The 22405-nt window shown below is 40.7% G+C and overlaps 1 protein-coding gene across 1 annotated transcript in view; it reads left to right on the forward strand.

Annotated features, from left to right (window-relative positions):
• The window catches only part of LOC140485702 (aminopeptidase Q-like), a 149230-nt gene that overhangs the window by 121200 nt on the left and 5625 nt on the right, over positions 1-22405 (forward strand). Inside the window, exons 16-19 of the mRNA XM_072584132.1 lie at positions 940-1050; positions 9165-9326; positions 20170-20310; positions 21950-22028. Of these exons, the coding sequence (XP_072440233.1) occupies positions 940-1050; positions 9165-9326; positions 20170-20310; positions 21950-22028 (493 nt within the window). The remainder of the gene's footprint in view (positions 1-939; positions 1051-9164; positions 9327-20169; positions 20311-21949; positions 22029-22405) is intronic.

Genomic DNA, 22405 nt, shown 5'->3' on the forward strand with positions numbered 1-22405 from the left:
TATAGATGCCTTTAAAGTGAGACTAAATAAGTACATGAGCTAGAAAGGAATAGAAAGACATATTGATACAGTCAAATAAAGTTAGTTGGTTTGTGTAGCGCATAAAAGCGAGCTAAGCTAGGCTGACAAATCTGTTCTGTTTTGTAATTTCTGTGTAATTTTATGTCATTTAGCAACTTTATGGTCTCAGAACATATCAAGCACTTTACAACCAATTAAGTACTTTAATAATTAAGAAATTCTATAAGTGCAAGATGAAGTATAATATTGCAGATTTACTATATATTACATGTATTGAAAATAATTTGTTTAGGAAATTATGGTATTTGTTTAATTTATTAGTTGTCAGAATGCAACTTTCTCATAGCATTGTTATTTAGCAATTACTTAACACTCGCTAATTTTTTCATGGCATTATGTACAGAAAGTCAAAATGAAATACTATATTCAGGTCCCAAGGGGTTTGAGGATGGGAAGCAGTTGGCATAATTGGAACCAGGCAAGAGTTTGGGGCAGAGTGTGATGCAAAAATGTGTAGCATGGAGATGGAGTGCAACATGACAGAGACACCACCCTGTTGATTATTCCCTTCTTTTGACTTCAATGGAAGGAAAAGTGTGGTGGTATATACATATACATATAGGGAGGCTGATCCATTTTGTCAACTTAATCATAAAGTCACAAAGGTGCAAATTTCATCTAAAGATTAGCAGAGCTGAGAGCAGAGGTGGGTGAAGCTACAGAAATAGCAAGTCAGCACCTAGGGGTAGAAACCTGAAATAAGAATTTGTCATATATCTTAAATGTTGCAACCAACTCATTAATTTTTTTTAAAAAGTACATGTTAATGTAAGATTGACTAACCATTTTTTTCTGTTCTAACATGATGTCTCCATACGTAAATGTTACTGACTTGCTTCCACCTACTTTGCCATCCAGAACAATATTCCTCAAAACTCTTAATAAACTGTATCTACTTGATCTAAAGGACTTGATGGATCGAGCAACAGATCTTTATTCACAACTGATGAGTAATCCAGCTAACAATACGTAAGTCTTATGAAATTACAAAAAAGTTATTAAAATATTATTTTTAAAATTGCAACAAAAAAGGGCCAAAATCAGAAGGTTACGTTTTACTGCCATATTCCTGCCTGCGCTTAATTTCTTTCCAATTCAGCACCATGTTGGTCACCCTAACCCATTAGATATGATAAAGTACAAATGAGGGAGAAGGGGAAGGGAACACATGGAAGAAAATTTTCCCTTTACTGCTGCTGTTCTTCTACAGAAGAACAGTAGAATTGGCACAGGGTCATTGACAGTAAGTCTTCAAAGTAATTCAGAGGTAGGACAAGCTCAAGTGGTATATTTGATATAGGCGAAAGTGAGTACTATAGATGCTGGAGATTAGTGTCAAGAGTGTGGTGCTGGAAAAGCTGGCAGGTCAGGCAGCATCTAAGGAGAAGAAAATTGGTGTTTCGGGCAAAAGCCCTTCATCAAAAATATTTGATATGCTCTCCACAATGACCTAAGAGTATACAGTATGGCCTCATTCATGGCCAAGGCTGGAAAATATTTTGGCTTTCCATGTGGGACTCTATTAGCTCCATTGACTTTAAGTGCAGCAACAAACATTCCACTGCATTCGTTGTCAATGTAGCTTTAGGATAATGAAATATTGCTAAAAAGTGAGTCATGTTGCTAAAACCATTTGTTCTTGCACTTTTCAACAATCAGATAAATTTATCTCAGAGGAGAAAAGGAAGTAGACTGGTTGGCAAGTTGACTCAGTGGCCAAGGTGTTGACATGGAGAAAGCAACAGGACTTATAGGTTTCTTAAGGTCCCATGTAATTCAAAGATTTTACAAGACTTAGTAAGTTACCACCCAAATTAGTGGTATAATGGACAGTGAAGATTTATCTAAGATTACAAAGAGATCTTGATCAATTGGGCCAATGAGCTGAAGACTGGCAGATTGAGTTTCATTTGATTAAATGTGAGGTATTGCATTTTGGTAAAACAGACAAAGGCAGGACAAATCAATTAGAACTAGGGCCTTGGGTGGTGTTCGAGAATGGAGAGACCTATGGGTTCAAGCACACAATTCTTTGAAGTTTGCATCACCCATAGAAAGTGTGGTTATGTAGACATTTAGCATGCTTGCCTTCTTTGCTCAGAACTTTGAGTATAAAAGTTGGGACATTATGTTAAGGTTGTACAGGACATTGGTGAGGTCTTTTCTGGAGTACTGTGCCCAGTTACAGTTGCCCTGTTATAAGAAGGATGTTATTAAGCTGGAGAGGATTCAGAAGAAATTTCCCAGCAATGGAGGGTTTGAGTTATAAGGATAGGCTGGATAGGCTGGGATTTTTTTCACTGGAGAGTAGAAGGTTGAGGGTTGACTTTATGCAGGTTTATAAAATAATGAAGGGTATATATAAGTTGAATGGCAGGTGTCTTTTCCCTAGGGTGGGGGATTTCAAGACGAGGTGGCATATTTTTAAGATGAAAGGAGAAATATTTTAAAAAGATGAGGGGCAAAGTTTTTACACAGAGAGTGGTTTGTGTGTGGAATGAACTACCAGAGGAAGTGGTGGATGTGGAGGAAGTTACAATATTTAAAAGACATTTAGACCAGTACATGAATAAGAAATTTTGGAGGGATAAATGAAGGCAGGTGGGACTAATTTAGTTTGGGATTATAGTTGGTATGGACTGATTGGACCGAAGGGTCTGTTTACCATGCTGTATGACCCTGATATTATCCTTGATTTTCTTGACAAACCATAGTTTATTTTACTGTTTGTTTAGAATCCTTACTGGAATATATCTTTGAGACATAAACTATTTTTTCAAACATTATTCATTATGCTTGCTGAGATCAGTTTCTTTTATATGAATGTTTGTTACATTTAGTGATCATAAATGAGCCACATTACGAGCTCAACTCATTACAAGCTCAACTAATTCTTAAATGCATAGTAATATAGATTTTAGTGCACTCAGGAATTTTCAGAAGATGTTGCACAATTGTATAATTATGTCCAACAGTTGGCATGTTTGGGTTTTTGCAAGCAAAGCAGTATTATCTGTACATTGCCAATGGTGAATAAGCAAAGGAATATGCTGTTAGATTCAATCACATATCTGCCTACACACTGGCACTGAAATTCATCCACGATGTCGTGCAGTTGGCAGAACTTCTGTTTGAACTGATGGCAGCATTCTGCTCCTAAAAACATGCCACTCACGTAGCCACAGCATGGACAGTGTGAAATGTGTTGCTGAACTTGACATTCCAATTTTTGAGATACTTTGCCTTTCCTAGATAATTTAAGGTAGATTGGACACTTTTCAGATCCAGAAGTGATGCCCTGTGGTCCAAAGGTGGTGCATAATGATCTGATTAGGACAGCCACTTAACAACAGGATAGCTTTAAAGCACTTAATTTCTGTATCAAACATGTAAGCTGAATGAATAGCTAAGCCCTTATTTACAAGATTGTTGCTATGGTCAATCTTACAGAGCATAGAGGTATATTGGCTGGCAGATTTTAATATGGTCTATATCATTCTCTAATTCGATTCAACGATGAAGCAATCCGATAGATTCCCTTTCCTTGATCTGGGGTAATTGAGAAATCTACAAATGGTTTCTCTATGCTAAAAGCAAACCCACTGTCACCAGTCAATATCATGCACAATTGAAATGGACCACAGGCTATCTCATTTAGGTTTAAAATGTGCCTGATCTATCTCACATTATTCTGAAAGAACCAAGCATCTCAAAAATTATGAATGAAAAGTTCAGCACAGCCATTTCCCTCTGTTATTATGCTGTTGCTGCACAACTCATATTTTCCACTAACTAGATACATCATCAGTTCAAAACAATGCATTAATTTAAAAAAAATCAAAGGAAACTGGTTTCTGTGAAAAAATGAATATATTTAAGCCTTTCACCTTTTTCAATACCTAGGAGTTTGGCCAACTTACAGTCATCGCTGCTTTCTCAATTTCAACACTTCAGCAACTAAATCAATTTTCCAACCAACAAGCACCTTTTCCTCTGTGTAACATACTTCCCAATAATTGGCTGATTAAATCAAACAGCGTTTTCTTCATCACAGATGAAGTACAGACAGTGTTCAACAGAGTGCACTAATAGTTACACAAACAACCAATTTCAGATAAACATTTGAGCTCATATTTACATCTTATTTATGTTGCATAGAAATGATATACACAGGGACCTGTTCTCTGCAAACAAAAGGAATATGTTCAAGCTTTGCTCTTTTTTGAATTGCCTATAAGTTGGGAAGCCTTTAGCTCCCTGTTGCTTTCTACATGGCTATGCCTTGGCCAATCAAAGTCAATTTGGTAACCAATCTGCACCTCTTTCTTCTGTGGGATAAATCATTACAAATGTTTGGAATTTACATTCTTGAAATTATCCTGAAGAATGCGAGACAAAAACCTTCAACAATTTGTTTCTCTCTTCAGACAGGTTCACATTTTGTATTATTAAGTAAATGATGATTGAAATGAAAAGGCCAGAAAATGTTCTTTTAAAGTTATGAAGGAGTTACATTTGCTGCAGAGAAGTGGGGCTACTGATCTACATTTAATATAACATGGGAATACTTGATTTTGAACTGTATTGGAGCTTACTGTGAATGGAAGTATTTTCAACAAAAATATTTTTGCATGTCCAGTTTCACACTTTATCTAAGTAAAAGAATAATTCATGACCTAAAATATAAGAATAATTGTAAACAAAAATCTGAGTGTTTTAAAAACATAGTTGTTGGAATTATTTTCTTCATTTTCATTGCATTGAACCCACTACAGGTTATTTTACTATAATGTGATAGTTGTGTTCCTCTGCAACCTCACGCTACAGAAATTCCCACTATGGAAAACCGCTATAGAAAATTGTGCTGTCGAAGATTGCTATACCCATTCAGTAGAAAGTTTGCGTTATCCAAACCACGTCCACAAATCGTCAATTGCATTATGGCCAATTTGCACTGACGAAACACGCAGTATAGCGGAACAATAGACAATAGACAATAGGTGCAGGAGTAGGCCATTCTGCCCTTCGAGCCTGCACCACCATTCAATATGATCATGGCTGATCATCCTTAATCAGTATCCTCTTCCTGCCTTACCTCCATAACCCTCGATTCCACTATCCTTGAGAGCTCTATCCAACTCTTTCTTAAATGAATCCATAGACTGGGCCTCTACTGCCCTCTGGGGCAGAGCATTCCACACAGCCACCACTCTCTGGGTGAAGACGTTTCTCCTCATCTCTGGCCTAAATGGTCTACCCCGTATTTTTAAGCTGTGTCCTCTGGTTCGGCACTCACTCATCAGTGGAAACATGTTTCCTGCCTCCAGAGTGTCCAATCCTTTAATAATCTTATATGTCTCAATCATATCCCCTCTCAGTCTTCTAAACTCAAGGGTACACAAACCCAGTCGCTCCAGTCTTTCAGCGTAAGGTAAGTCCTGCCATTCCAGGAATTGACCTCGTGAACCTACGCTGCACTCCCTCAATAGCCAGAATGTCTTTCCTCAAATTTGGAGACCAGAACTGCACACAGTACTCCAGGTGTGGTCTCACCAGGGCCCTGTATAGCTGTAGAAGAACCTCTTTGCTTTTATACTCAATTCCTGTTGTTATGAAGGCCAGCATGCCATTAGCCTTCTTCACTACCTGCTGTACCTGCATATTTACTTTCATTGACTAGTATACAAGAACACCCAGATCTCTTTGTAATGCCCCTTTACCTAAATTGATTCCATTTAGGTAGTAATCTGCCTTCCTGTTCTTGCCACCAAAGTGGATAATCATACATTTATCTACATTAAACTGCATCTGCCATGCATCTGACCATTCATCTAACCTGTCCAGGTCACCTTGTAATCTCCTGACATCCTCCTCACATTTCACCCTGCCACCTTTGCTAATGTTATTACTAATACCATCTTCTATATCATTAATATATATTGTAAAAAGCTGCGATCCCAGCACTGATCCCTGCAGTACCCCACTGGTCACTGTCTGCCATTCCAAAATGGAACCGTTTATCATTCTCTTTGTTTCCTGTCAGCCAACCAACTTTCAATCCAAGTTAGTACTTTGCCCCCAATACCACATGCCCTAATATTGCTCACTAACCTCCTATGTGGGACTTTATCAAAAGCTTTCTGAAAGTCCAGGTACACTACATCTGCTGGATCTCCCTCGTCCATCTTCAGAGTTACATCCTCAAAAAATTCCAGAAGATTAGTCAAGCATGATTTCCCCGTCATAAATCCATGCTGACTCTGACCTATCCTGTTACTACTATCCAGATGTGTCGTAATTTCATCCTTTATAATAGACTCCACCATCTTTCCCACCACTGAGGTCAGACTATAATTTCCTGTTTTCTCTCTCCCACCTTTCTTAAAAAGTGGTACAACATTAGCCACCCTCCAATCCGCAGGAACTGATCCCGAATCTATCGAACTCTGGAAAATAATCACCAACGTATCCATGATTTCTCGAGCCACCTCCTTCAATACCCTGGGATGTAGACCATCAGGCCCTGGGGACTTATCAATCTTCAGACCTAACAGTCTCTCCAACACCAATTCCTGGCAAATATAAATTCCCTTCAGTTCAGGTCCTTCAGCCACTGTTACCTCAGGGAGATTGCTTGCGTCTTCCCCAGTGAACACAGATCTGAAGTACCAATTAAATTCTTCTGCCATTTCTTTGTTCCCCATAATATATTCGCCTGTTTCTGTCTTCAAGGGTCCAATTTTAGTCTTAACCATTTTTTTGCCTTTCACATACGTAAAAAAGACTTTTACTATCCTCCTTTATATTATTGGCAAGTTTACCTTCGTACCTCATTTTTTCTCTGCATATTTCCTTCTTCGTAATCCTCTGTTGTTCTTTAAATGCCTCCCAGTCCTCCATTTTCCCACTTATCTTTGCTATATTATACTTTTTCTCTTTTAACTTTATATGTTTCTTAACTTCCCTCATCAGCCACAGCCATCCATGCCTCCTCCTAGGATCTTTCTTCCTTTTTGGAATGAACTGATCCTGCAACTTCTGCATCATACACAGAAAAATGTGCCATTGTTCTTCCACTGTCATCCCTGCTAAGGTATTGCACCATTGAACTTTGGCCAGCTCCTCCCTCATAGCTCCATAGTTCCCTTTATTCAACTGAAATATTGTCACTTCCGATTGTACCCTCTCCCTGTCAAATTGCAGATTGAAGCTTATTGTATTATGGTCACTACTTCCCAATGGCTCCTTCACTTCGAGGTCCCTGATCAATTCTGGTTCGTTGCACAATACCAGATCCAGAATGGCCTTCTCCCTGGTCGGCTCCAGCACCAGCTGTTCTAAGAATCCATCTCGGAAGCACTCCACAAAGTCTCTTTCTTGAGGTCCAATACCATCCAGATTCTCCCAGTCTACCTGCATGTTAAAATCCCCCATAACAACTGTAGCCAATCAACTCCTATTTCACTCAACCTTACAGCATGATCCCTTTTTGAGTTTTCTGCTTCATTGATACAGTTGTCTTTCTTGATTTCCCTTGTTCTAACTTTCCCTTCAATTTCCTTCTTAAAGATCCAGTTTGTCCCCTCCGCCCCCCCACTACTTAGTTTAAACGTAGCTGTGATACAGTAGCAAACCTGCCTGCCGGAATGCTGGTCCCCAACCTATTAAGGTGCGAACCATCTCTCTTGTATAATTTATGCTTACCACAAAATATACCCCAGTGATCCAAGAATTTAAACCCTTGCTTCCTGCACTAGTTTCCCAGCCACACGTTCAAGTCCATTATCTCCCTGTTTCTGGCCTCACCTGCCCGAGGAACTGGAAGCAAACTGGAGATAACCACCCTGGACGTCCTGCTTTTCAGCCTTCTTCCTAGTTCTCCGAAGTACCGCTGTAGTATGTTCCTCCTCTTCTTCCCGACATCATTTGTGCCGACATGTACCACCACCTCTGGCTCTTTACCTTCGTCTTTGAGGATTTCCTGCACTCTGTCTGTGATGTCTTTAACCCTGGCACCAGGAAGGCAATACACCATCCTTAAGTCCCGCCTGCTGCCACAAAAACCCCGGTCAGTTCCTCTCACGATGGAGTCCCCTATTACCACAGCTCTGTGCGATGTCCAACTCTTCCGCTCTGCCTCCACACCAACTTTTGATTGACAGACTTGGCCGCCTCGCGGACTGGCAGTGCCATCTGTCTCTACTGTTTCCAAAAGATTCAACTTGTTCCTGACAGGTACTTCCACCCAGGTCTCTTGTACCTGTCTCCTCTCTGCCTTCCTCATTGTTTGCTCTCTTCTGCTCTCTTCTGGTATGGTCAGTGTAATAACCTCGCTGAAGGTCTTGTCCAGAAAGATCTCGTTCTCTCGGATGAGCCTAAGGTCCTCGAGTTCTTTCATCAGTGCTGCAATGTGCTCTGTCAGTAGCTGAACGTGCACACGCTTTCCACACTTATATGAGCCAGACACACCAGAGTCATTGACCTCCCACATCAAGCACGTAGCACACTGAACCAGCTGGGCAGTCATGTCTTCACCCTCTTCAATTGTGGCATAATCACTTCACTTAACCTCCTTGTCAAAGACTCCTGAGCTAAAGCCTCACTCTTCACTCAACAGGAACTTCCTTGGACCCTCTTTTTGGGGCAAGTCTGTGGACTTTTAATTTAGGTTAGAGGAGGAGGGTGGGAGGGAGGCCCTACTTTGTAGGACCCGGGGTCTAGAACACACCCACTCAAATAACAATCACTTACCTTCCTGACTGGCTTTGTGCTCCGACTCCACTTCCACCCAGCACTCGCTGTTCTCTGCTGCAAAGAGCAGAGAACGACCTGTATTATCCATAACACTTAAATCTACTGAAGTTAATGCTAAAAGGAGTACTGGCTGAACTTTAAGCAAGTTCTATGAATTTGAGAAAACAAAAAATTGCATTTTTACAAGGAAGCCTTACCTGTCAGGGGATTCATGTTAGAAATCTAGGTGTAATCATCAGAATGCTACCACAAAATAACAAGTTAATTTTATAGAATTTGAAAATGAACAACTGAAAAAAAAGAAAATATTTCATATTGTTCTCTTTCAGAATTCCAAGTTACGCTAGACGCCATATTTACTGCGAGGCCATTAAAGCTGGCAGTGAAAAAGAATGGAACTTTGCATGGTCACTTTACCAGAATTCATCACAAGATGATGAAGTATTACTGTTTGCTATGGGATGTAGTCGAGAACCATGGATTCTATCCAGGTATTCGCTTTCCAGCGTATAGCAATGGAACAGCCTGTGTGATTTCTTAACATAATTAAATTTGAAAAAGTTTGGATGTTTCTTCCTTGTGCAAATCTTTGGAGAATTGTAATAATTTACCTTTGTCACTTTCCAGTATCATTGGAGTGGGTAATATACTCCTTGCTGGTGAATTTGCTGGGAAGAGCACCTAAACTCCACCAGTTGTTGTTCGTCTGCCTACCTGCCCAGCCCTGCCGCCTCTATAATTCTACATTGGATTGGGCAGCCATAAGAACCTGCCCACCCTTGAGCCAATTGAAGATCTTAACTGAGCAATTAATGATTAATTAAGTGCCTCATCCCACTGCTACAAATATTTTACATGCTGTATGAGAAGCCTAGAAACATTAGCTATAACATTGGACATGTCATAAAAGGAAAACTTCTTTCAGAGCCTACTGGGAGATGTTACATGATGAGAACCACTGGGAACAGAAGCATGTTTCCCCTCAACCTTCGGCTAAAGTGGGAGCACCAGGGACATAGTATCCCCTATATCCAGCCCCATTAAATCCAACTCCTTTTGAGACAATAGTGACCTTATTTCAAAAGTTATATCTCATAATGTTTTTTTTTAAATCCCATTATCAATTCGCATAACCATTCTGTTAGCCTTGTTTATTGAGTAATCCTTTATGATGGCAGTATGGACACAATCAACTTAATTACTCCATTTTTCATCAGACCCTGGATAAATCTCAACTCAGGAAGGAATGTATTATGAACCAAGCCAGACCCCCTCAAAACATTTCAAGAAAGTAGCCCAGACCCTAACTCTGTTTGTTGTTTTATGCAGGTGCAAGTGGATATTCCAGGGATGATTGGGCTAGCCCAACCACTTAGTTTTAAACCAAACAGAATTCATGTGCAAGATTACTGAATGAAACACAAACAAAAGATAACTGGATATAAAATAACTTAAACTATCTGAAAACCCAACAGGTTATCCCAACTTAATGATGCTGTTCCAAATTCCTGCAACAATCCCCATAAACACACCTTGACAAAAAAAGGTAAAATCAAACACAGGGTCCTATGGGAGAGAGAAAGATGGCAGCATGGAACACCCTCTTCCATGTAGCTGTTTCTTGGATCAGCAGCCTCAAACTGACTGACTGACTGACTGACTGACTGACTGACTGACTGACTGACTGACTGACTGACTGACTGACAACTTTCAGTGAACAGTCAGACTGCTAAAGACCAGACCAGATCAAACAAAACCAGAGAAAAGTTGAGCCGGGAGAACTGGCCACTCACCTTTCATTTTTCATTTTTTTTTAAAACTAGAAAGCCTTTTGTCTGAGGCACTATCTATTATCTATAATCAAACTGGCCCTAAAACCCTTCAATCCTAGACTTTTCAGAATCACTGTTTTTACGATCTCTCTGAAAAAAAAGCCAAGAGCAGCATAACTTTGTTACAAATGATAGAACATGAATTAATATTCTGAAGACGGTCACTGCACCAAAAATGTTAAGTCTGCTTTCTCTCCACAGATGGTGCCTTACCTGTTGAGTTTCTCTAGGAATTTCTGTCTTTGTTTATATGAATTCATGTGTCATAGGCATGTGGCAATTGCCCATTAGCTAATTGTCCAGGGAACCAGATGTTTCATGCTAATCTTTGTTCATTGGCTTTGAGCACAATGATAGCATCTATGAAAATAATGTGACTTTGAAAAGTTACAAATCGGAAATTGCTGGAAAAACTCAGCAGGTCTGGCAGCATCTGTGCAGAGAAAGCATCCAGTGACCCTTTCTTCTAAAAATGTCATCACTCAACTTCTGTGGCAGCCACTTGTTAACAATTGCAAAGAGGCATACTATTTAATTTTAATTGCTTTTTCTAAGGCAAAAGTACAGTCTTGAGAAACATCTTAGCATTGCGATAGTAGCAAGTACATAAATACAGAGGAACCTTGATTATCCGAATGAGATGGGTGGGCAGTATTTCATTCGGATAATTGTTTATTCAGGTAACTGATTCAATGCCTTTATTCTGGAACTCTGAAGTTTCTTTGTTCCTCACTGTGCCTGCCTTGTTCCCTCTCTCTGTCTCAGGGTTTGTTTCTGAGCAGACTCACTTGTGTGTAAGGAGTTTGCAGCATTGCTGAAGCCTCCCATACCCCCCTACCCCCAGCAGTTCAATGGGATTGACACAGTGAGCACTTTTTAAGTCCTCTCCCTGTTCAGGAAACGAGGCAGCAGCACACCACACAAGTGCCCCCGCTCCCCCGTCTGACCCAACCAATCCCCTGCCTATCCATCCGCGCCCCCCAGTCCCGCCCCAATCCCCTGTCCGCCCAGCTGCCTTGCTCTCCGTCTGCCCTGACCCCATGCCCCCTCATCAGCCCCAAGTCCGCCCTGCCCCCACAAAACGCCTCCCCACCATCGGGGCAGCTAGACTGCTGCTGCCTTTGGGGGGAGTCTCAAAATAGTACATACACACAAACACACACACACGCAGCCACACCCACAACTTTTTACTGCAACCTTTTGACAAGTTCCACCTTTGCCCTGTACAGGACCAATGTTGGAGAGATTATCTGGGGAAGGGGGGGAGGTTTTGGGGTACACCCTTGTGTAGAACTCTAGGGCAAGTGTGGGGAGAGAGAGAGAGAGAGGGCGGGCGGTCAGTCATTTGGAGATGTTGTCTGGGCTCCCATCGATATCCAGGACTGTTCTTGGCAGCATTTCAGGAAGCCGAGTTCATTTTTAATCACTGTAAACAAAAGATGTGGTCAGTGTTGGAAACACCTCTTTGATGTAATGTTTCTATCGGGACCTCGAGACCTCCTTCAGATAATCTGAAATTCGGATAATCGCGGTTCCTCTGTCTATGTAAAAGATAGAATTTTTGGCAAGTAACTTCATTGTGTAGTAGAAGTTACAAATGTCTGTCAAACATTTGTCCGATCTTCAATTCATACTCTAACTTAGTTTGGTTTTGCATCAATTATAAAGATTTACAATGTTATCCCAAATTAATATAAATGTATATTTATACACATACTTGGTAAAATTACTAAGTAGTCTTGGGATTCCCAATATTCTGGAAGTAAGTTACTCTAAATGTAACTCAACATGACAGGTTGATTCTGATATAACTGCATAATGTTCCATGACAGCATATACAGAGGATTAAATTATGTGGCGAGTAATTATCTATTGAATCTGTCAGCAATAATAGTATCACAAAAGAAAATCATCAAGAGAACTATACAGTTCATCAACTAAGTTACATAAGTCTCCGTGCTTTCAAAGAAAGACAGACAAAAATACTGAAGCATGTGGGAGAGATCAAAGTGTAGTTGCAAGACAGTTACAGAAGATGGAGCACAACTCATTTTGGTAACAGAGTCTATCAAGGTCAAAGCAGCAGAACACTGAAGAAAAGGAGAAATGTCACCAAAAAAAAGGGAGCCATAAAGACTTGCAAATTACTTGGTTTCAGTAAGAACAGAGAAGATGGTAAAAGAGTGGGGGTGTGGCATTGTTGGTCAAGGACAGTATTACAGTTGCAGAAGGATGTTTGGAGACTCGTCAACTGAGGTAGTATGGGCTGAGGTTAGAACCAGGAAAGGAGAGGTCACCCTGTTGGGAGTTTTCTATAGACCTGCAAATAGTTCCAGAGATGTAGAGAAAAGGATAGCAAAGATGATTCTCGAAAGGAGACAGACAGACAGGATAGTTGTCATGGGGGACTTCAACTTTCAAAATATTGACTGGGAACACTTTAGTATGAGTACTATAGATGGGTCAATTTTTGTCCAGTGTGTGCAGGAGGGCTTCCTGACACAGTATGTAGACAGGCCAACAAGGGACAAAGTCACATTAGATTTGGTACTGGGTTATAAGCCCGGCCAGGTGTTAGACGTGGAAGTAGGTGAGCACTTTGGTGATAGCGATCACAATTCTGTTATGTTTACTTTAGTGATAGAAAGGGATAGGACTATAGCACTGGGCAAGAGTTACAACTGGGGGAAAGGCAACTACGATGCAATTAGGCAAGATTTAGGAAGCATAGGATGGGAAAGGAAACTGCAGGGGATGGGCACATTAGAAATGTGGAACTTATTCAAGGAAAAGCTCCTGGGTGTCCGAGATAAGTATGTACCTGTCAGGCAGGGAGGAAGCTGGAGAGCGCAGGAGCTGTGGTTTACGAAGGAAGTGGAATCTCTGGTCAAGAAGAAGAAGAAGGCTTATGTTAGGATGAGATGTGAAGGCTCAGTTAGGGCACTTGAGGGTTACAAGGTAGCCAGGAAACACCTAAAGGGAGAGCTCAGAAGAGCCAGGAGGAGACATGAGAAGTTGTTGGCGGATAGGATCAGGGTAAACCATAAGGCTTTCTATAAGTATTTAAGGAATAAAAGAATGATGAGAGTAAGATTAGGACCAATCAAGGAAGTTGTGTATGAAGTCAGAGGAGATAGGGGAAGCACTTAATGAATATTTTTCGTCAGTATTCACTCTAGAAAATGACAATGTTGTCGAGAATACTGAGATACAAGCTACTAGCCTAGGTGTGATTGAGGTTCACAAGGAAGAGGTATTAGAAATCCTGCAGAGTGTGAGAATAGATAAGTGACCTGGGCCGGATGGGATTTATCCTAGGATCCTCTGGGAAGCCAGGGAGGAAATTGCCAAGCCTTTGGCATTGATCTTTAAATCATCATTGTCTGCAGCAATAGTGCCAGAAGACTGGGGGATAGCAAATGTGATTTCCCTGTTCAAGAAGGGGAGTAGAGACAACCCAGGTAATTATAGATCAGTGAGCCTTACTTTAGTTGTTGGTAAAGTGTTGGAAAAATTTTTAAGAGATAGGATTTATAATCATCTAGAAAAGAATAATTTGATTAGGGATAGTCAGCATAGTTTTGTGAAGGGTAGCCGTGCTTCACAAACCTTATTGAGTTCTTTGAGAAGGTGACCTAACAGGTAGATGAGAGTAAACCAGTTGATGTGGTGTATATGGATTTCAGCAAGGCATTCGATAAGGTTCCCCATAGTAGGCTATTGTACAAAATGCGGAGGAATGGGATTGTGGGAGATATAGCAGTTTGGATCAGTAATTAGCTTGCTGAAAGAAGACAGAGGGTGGTGGTTGATGGGAAATGTTTATCCTGGAGACTAGTTACCAGTGGTGTGCTGCAAGAGTCGGTATTGGGTCCACTGCTGTTCGTCATTTTTATAAATGACCTGGATGAGGGCGTAGAAGGGTGGGTTAGTAAATTTGCAGACAACACTAAGGTCGGTGGAGTTGTGGATAGTGATGAAGGATGTTGTAGGTTACAGAAAGACATAGATAAGCTGCAGGACTGGGCTGAGAGGTGGCAAATGGAGTTTAATGCAGATAAGTGTGAGGTGATTCACTTTGGTCAGAGTAAGCGGAATGCAAAGTACTGGGCTAATGGTAAGATTCTTGCTAGTGTAGATGAGCAGAGAGATCTCGGTGTTCAGGTACACAGATCCTTGAAAGTTGCCACCCAGGTTGACAGGGCTGTTAAGAAGGCATACTGTGTTTTAACATTTATTAATAGAGGGATCGAGTTCCAGAACCATGAGGTTATGCTACAGCTGTACAAAACTCTGGTGCGGCTGCACTTGGAGTATTGTGTACAGTTCTGGTCATCGCATTGTAAGAAGGATGTGGAAGCTTTGGAAAGGGTGCAGAGGAGATTTACTAGAATGTTGCCTGGTATGGAGGGAGGGTCTTACGAGGAAAGACTTGAGGCTGTTTTCGTTAGAGAGAAGAAGGTTGAGACGTGACTTAATAGAGATATATAAGATAATCAGAGGGTTAGATAGGGTGGACAGGGAAAGCCTTTTTCCAAGTATGGTGACGGTGAGCACGAGGGGCATAGCTTTAAATTGGTGGGTGACAGATATAGGACAGATGTCAGAGGTAGTTTCTTTACTCAGAGAGTAGTAAGGGTATGGAATGCTTTGCCTGCAACGGTAGTAGATTCGCCAACTTTAAGTACATTTAAGTCGTCATTGGACAAGCATATGGATGTACATGGAATATGTTAGATGGGCTTCAGATTGGTGTGACAGGTCGGCGCAACATCAAGGGCTGAAGGGCCTGTCCTGTGCTGTAATGTTCTATGTTCTATGTTCTAAATTGTTTATTTGAAAAATTTGAAAAGCATTGAGGTTGGGAAGGGTAAAGAACATAATCTGGATGGGGACTTCAATACCCATCGCCACGAATTTCTCACCTTTACAGACTGAGCTTGCTGGGTCCTAAAGGGCATTTCTGCCACACTGGGCTTGTGGCAGGTATTAATGGTGTGATGGTCTCGTGGTATTATCACTGAACTGTTAATCCAGAGATCCAGATAACATTCTGGGGATCCGGGTTTGAATCCTGCCACAGCAGATGGTGGATTTGAATTCAATTAATATCTGGAATTATGATTTGGAGATGCTGGTGTTGGACTGGGGTGTACAAAGTTAAAAATCACATGACACCAGGTTATAGTCCAACAGGTTTAATTGGAAGCACGCTAGCTTTCGGAGCAACGCTCCTTCACCAGGTAATTGTGGAGGGCTCGATCGTAACACAGAATTTATTGCAAAAATTTACAGTGTGATGTAACTAAAATTATACATTGAAAAATTGATTGTCTGTTAAGCCTTTCATCTGTTAGAATATAGTGATAGTTTCACTTCTTTCATGTGTAAATCACAAAACCTTTTTTTAAAAAAGTTGCATTCTCGGGTTAGCTGTTAACAATGGTGATAGCTAGACAATATGTCGAAGGTGTTGGCCTCCTGTGTTCTCTGTCTATGCCATGATGTTTAGATTGATTCTAATTTAAAAAGTGAGATAATGGAGTTTTACATAAATTCATGCAGTTTTTGAGCTCAGAGTTCTACATGAATGCATGCAGTTTTTGAGCAAAGTACAATGTAACCCTGAAAGTACAAATTCACCCCACAAAATATATGTGTGCATGTGGGTCTTTGTCTGTGTGTGTGTGTGAGACTGTCTGGGTTGGGGGTTGTGAGTGTGAGAAAGTGTATGTGTGTGTGTAGTGAGTGTAGAGTGTCTTAAGTCTGTGAGGGGCTGCATGTGTGAGTGTGGGAGTGTGTGTGCCTGTAAGGGTGTGGTGGGTGTCTGTGTGCGCGTCTGTGTGCATGTGTGTCCGTGTGTATGTATGTGTATAGGAGTGCCTGTATGTGTGTGAGTGTGTGTGTGTAGGAGTATCTGTGTGGGTGTATAGTGCAATGGTGGTCACCTGTAATGTGACATGAACCCAAGGTCCCGGTTGAGGCCCTCCCTATGGGTACCGAACTCAGCTATCAGCCTCTGCTCGGCCACTTTTCTCTGCTGCCTGTCCCAAAGTCCACTTTGGAGGATGGTCACCCGAAGGTCTAAGGTTGAATGTCCTGGACCACTGAAGTGTTCCCCAACTGGGAGGGAACCCTCCTGTCTGTTGATTGTTGTGCGGTGCCCATTCATCCGTTGTCGTAGCCTTTGCTCAGTTTCCCCAATGTACCATGCCTCAGGGCATCCTTGCCTGCAACTCATAAGATAGACAACGTTGGCTGAGTCACATGAGTACCTGCCATCTACAAGGTGGGAGGTGTCCCCACGCGTAATGGTGGTATCTATGTCCACACTCTGACACGTCTTGCAGCATCTACCGTGACATAAATTCTGTGTTAGGATTAAGCCCTCCACTATCACCTGATGAAGGAGCATTGCTCCGAAAGCTAGTGTGCTTCCAATTAAACCTGTTGGACTATAACCTGGTGTTGTGTGATTTTTATCTGTAATTAAGAGTCCATTGATGACCAATTGTTGGAAAAAGCCCATCTGGCTGTCCTTTAGGGAAGGAAACTGCCATCCTTACTTGGTCTGACCTACATGTGACTCCAGACCTACAGAAATGTGATTGACTTTTAATTGCCTTCGGGACAGTTAGGGATGGGCAATAAATGCTATCTAGCCAGAGATTCCTATATCCCATGAGTGAATAAAAAAAAGCAACAAAAGACAGCAAAAGGTCTACTCACAGACGTATCTGTCTATGACGTCATCAGTAGGATTGACCATCCCGCTATCTTGTTGAGTTATAGTCCAGTCTTCGAATTGATGATACCTCCGTTGTGTGCACTATCACAATGCTAAATGAGATCAGATCTACCATCTCAAAAATGAAAATTTATGAGGTGCTAAAATAGAAGTTGATGGAAAAACTCAGCAGTTCTGAGGAAGGGTCATTGAACTCTAAATGTTAACTTTGACTTCTCTTCACAGATGCTGCCAGAACTGAGCTTTACTAGCAACTTCTATCTTTGTTTCTGATTTACAGCTTGGCAGTTCTTTCAGTTTTTATTTATGAGGTACTGTTAGCCATCAGCACTGCAACAGAACTGTATTGAACCACAATCTGTAACATTATGGTTGAAATGTTCAGAGATCAACACTGTTTCAATCAAAAATACAGGAGGTCATGCCAGGAGCAGCACCAGGCATGGAATAGGTATGACTAAATGAGTCCATAGTCAGCATATCAGATCTAAGCATCGCAGTCCTATACATCCAATCATAAATGATGATGGACAATTAAACAACTAACAGAAGATAGAGGGTCCATAAATATCTCCATCGTCAACAATGAGACAGCCCAACACATAGAACATAGAACATTACAGCACAGTACAGGTCCTTCGGTTCTTGATGTTGCGCTTACCTGTGAAACACATCTGAATCCCGTCTAATCTACACTATTCCATTATCATCCATATATTTATCCAATGACCATTTAAATGCCCTCAGAGTTGGCAAGTCACCAGCCCAAAGGACAAAGAAGAAATATTTGCAACACCAAATAGTAAGATGTGCTGAGTCAATGTTCTAGTATAGACCCAACCCTGGCATTTACCCAACAATATGGCAAAAGGCCCAGTTATGTCTTGCCCACAAAATGCAGGAAAAATCCAATCCAGCCAATTGTCACTCTATTAACTGAGTCTCAATCACCAGCAAATGAAGTATGATGTCATCACAGCATTATCAAGCAGTACCTACAAAAGAATGTCATGCTCACTGACACTCAGCTTGCATTCCATGACCTCATGGTAGCCTTGGTCCAAACATGAACAAAAGAGCTGAACTCCAGAAGAGGATTGAGAGTGACTGTCTTTGACATTAATACAACATGTGGTCATGTATGGCATGAAAGAGTTCTAGCAAATGTTGGAGTCAAAAGAATTCAGGGATTGCTCTCTGCTGGTTGGAATCATACCTGGCACAAAGGAAGATGATTATAGTGATTAGAGATCAGTTATCTGAGCTCCAGGACATCTCTGCAGGAGTTCCTCAGGGTTGTGTCCATCATCAGCTGCTTCATCAATGACCTTTCATCCACCATAGACCAGAAGTGGGGATGTTCACTTATGATTGCACAGTCTTCAGCACATTCATAAGAGTTCAGATACTGAAGTAGTCATGTCCATATGCAATAAGCAAGACAACATCCAGGCTTGGGCTGACAAGTAGCAAGTAACAGTCGTACCACACAAATGCTAGGTGATGACCATCTAAAGAATGGGAGAATCTAATTATTCCCTTTGAATTTCAACATCAACATGACTCAAATGTCTTGACACCATTTAGGATAAAACAGCCTATTTAATTGGCAGTTAATCCACCAACTTCAATACTCACTCCACCTGCAATGCACAGTGATAGCTGTGCTTACCATCTCCAGGATGCGTAACAGCAACTCATTCAGGCTTCTTCGATAGCACCTTCCAAGTCCATGACCTCGATCACCTGAAGGAGAGGCAGTAGATGCATGCAAATGCTAACTCTTGCAAGTTCCCTCCAAGTCAGACATCATCCTGATTTGAAAATATATTGGTATTCCTTCACTGTTGCTGATCAAAATTCTGGGACTCCTGCCCTAACAGCACTTTTTATGTCCCTACACCCCAATTAATGCAGCAGTTCAAAAACACAGCTTACCACTATCTTCTCCAGGGCAATTAAGGATGGGCAAAAATGATCAATGCCCTTATCTTAATAACAAATTTTAAGAATTTTTTATGAATTGATATTTAAACTTATTTTGCATTATATTGTATTCCACAGAATTTTAATATTATCATGACATATTTGGGAATTACTGGCCTTCAATATCAGTGAGTAAAGCCACAGGAAAAATATATCTTAAAGAGATTCTATAAACCTTTGAAATTTTGTAAATTTGCATAATGACAAGTTAGGTATTTTATTATTGCTCTACCTTTGTATGTGCCAGGATGGTGTCAGGGCCTTTACACAGCTCAAGTCATAAGTCACTTAATTGGAGTTAGACTTAGGTTTATCGTCACATGTACACAAGTACAGGGCACAAGAGTATAGTGAAAAGTGTACAATGTCACCACACACGGTGCCATCTTAGTGCAGAGACCAAGGTACAAAATCTTAGTTACAGAAGTAGAGAAATAAAGAAATAAGTTAAAACACTCAGCACTACAGTTTTCTTAGCATAGAAGTAGGAAAGTAAAGAAATAAAGTTAAAATGTCAAACATTACAGTCCTTTCCTGAGCCACGGGCCTGCGAAAACTGGGCTTTCTCAAGAGAGCTTACTCTCCCCTGTGCTGGACGTGCTTTCCCTCATGCTGGGCATGCTCTTCCTTGTGATGGGTTAAGACCCGTTAGGCATGATAGGCTTTGACCCCAATTGCTGCATCACTGCTGACCACTGCTTAAGATTAGATTTGATTGCCTCACCAAGAATAGAAAACATAATTATCAATGTTACTTTATTTTCACAGATATTTACACTATACTCTGGATGAGTTAATAGTCTCTGAGAAGCATTCATATACAGTTTATCAGTCGGTGGCAGAAAATCCAATTGGTTGGGCTTTAGCATGGAACTTCTTAAGAGCAAACTGGAATAGTATTAATACTAAGTAAGTCAACAAGTTTTATCTGTCACTTGCTTTTGATTCATTTATACATAATTTTAACAAATGCAACTGAATTTTCCTATTTACAGATTGCATCAATTACTAACAGTCATCATTCACATGTAAAAAATCTTCTTCAGAATTCTGTTTTCACATTGATTCAGCAGGAAAAAATTCCAATTTTGGTTTCGGCAATGCTTATTACTGTACTCTATTGACTCAATGGTGGATATTCACTGACAAGTGCAGAATTAGAATTTTGATATCAAAACTTAGAAATATAGATAGATGGGGCGGCACGGTGGCTCAGTGGTTAGCACTGCTGCCTCACAGCGCCAGGGACCCGGGTTCAATTCTCACCCTGGGTGACTGTCTGTGTGGAGTTTGCACATTCTCCCCGTGTCTGCGTGGGCTTCCTCCGGGTGCTCCGGTTTCTTTCCACAGTCCAAAGATGTGCAGGTCAGGTGAATTGGCCATGCTAAATTGCCCATTGTGTTAGGTGCAATAGTCAGGGGGAATGGGTCTGGGTGGGTTACTCTTCAGAGGATCAGTGTGGACTTGTTGGGCCGAAGGGCCTGTTTCCACACTGTAAGTAATCTAATCTAATCATGTGCAGCACCAGAGGAGGTCATTCAACCCATTGTATTTCTGTCAGCCAAGAAAGACCTACCCAGCATAAATCCACTTTCTAGATCTTTGTCTGTAGACATATCGGCTATGGCTCTTCAAATGCATATTCAGGAAAATTTAAATGTAATGAGGGATTCGGCCTCTAGTCTCCTTTCAAGCAATAACCTCCAGACCACTAGCACTCAATGGGCAATAGAATTTCGCAAATCCCTCAAATTTTTCTCGGTTGCTTTAAATATATGTCACATCATACTTAAGGAATTTAAAGAGCTGAGAAGAAAGGGCTGCACACTGTTTCCAAGGGAATACATTCATTAATCCTTTGAAGTCTTCACAGCTCTAACTTCGAAACATTGTGACATATTTCCATTTCTAACATTAACCAGCTTAGGTGCCTCTGAGAAAGCTTGTTCATGTAATGTTGAATTGTCAACAAGTTTGTGCTAAACAGTCAAGACCAGTGGGCACTAAGTTAACTTTGTCCAAACTAGTTACATGTAACACAACAGTAGATTGAAATTTTCGCCCCTTGTGTCCTAAAGGGATGCAAATCCCCGTCTTAATGGTGAACAGCTGATATCTACAGTAACTTAAATTACACTTTTTGAGTCTGGAGCATGTCCGAGAGTGCTTCACACAAATGAATAATACAAAATGAGACAAATGACCAGTTTTGATTTAATGAAATTGCGTAAGAAGAAAACATGCTGGTCAAAGTTTCAGCAAGTCTCCCTGCACCCCTTCAAATAGTGTATGGGAACTTTTCTGCCCGTTTAGCAACATCTCAATGTCTGTTCCAGAATGCAGCACTTCCAACAATACAATAATCCCTCAGTATTACTTTGAAGCATGAGTCTACATTATGTATTAAAGTCCTGGGTGAGATTTGGAGGCACAACCTTCTGATTCCAGTGCAAGAATATTACAAAGTGAGGCAAGATGAACTAATAATATTCTTTACATACAATTTTTATTATATTTATATTTCAAATTACCTTTGTTCTTATTTTAGCTCTACTTATTACTTTGAACTGATGACTTTACTTGATACAGTTAGTGAAGGGCTCCTAACTGATTTTGGATTACAAGAGGTATGAACATTTACTATAAGCTTTGCAAATATATATGCTGTCCTCTTGCTACTATTGAATACTATATTTTAAGATAGCTTAAATGGCTCTTAAAAGAACAATTAATAACAAAGCCAAAATCTGACAGTTTTATTTAATTTATTGTTGTCACGTGTACCTAAGTGCAGTGAAAAGTTTTGTTTAGCTTGCAGTACAGGTATATCATAGCATACAAGGACATACAGATTATAGGGTGTTTAGACAGAGTGCGCATACAAGGAACGGCTATACAGGAGGTGCACAAAGCAAGATCAACATTAAATTTCAAATTAGAGATGTCATATTGAAAATTGAGGTATGAACTCTCTAAACTGTGGAGAGTTCGCAAAGAACCACCC

This window comes from Chiloscyllium punctatum, chromosome 2, assembly GCF_047496795.1.
Source record: "Chiloscyllium punctatum isolate Juve2018m chromosome 2, sChiPun1.3, whole genome shotgun sequence".
NCBI lineage: Eukaryota > Metazoa > Chordata > Chondrichthyes > Orectolobiformes > Hemiscylliidae > Chiloscyllium > Chiloscyllium punctatum.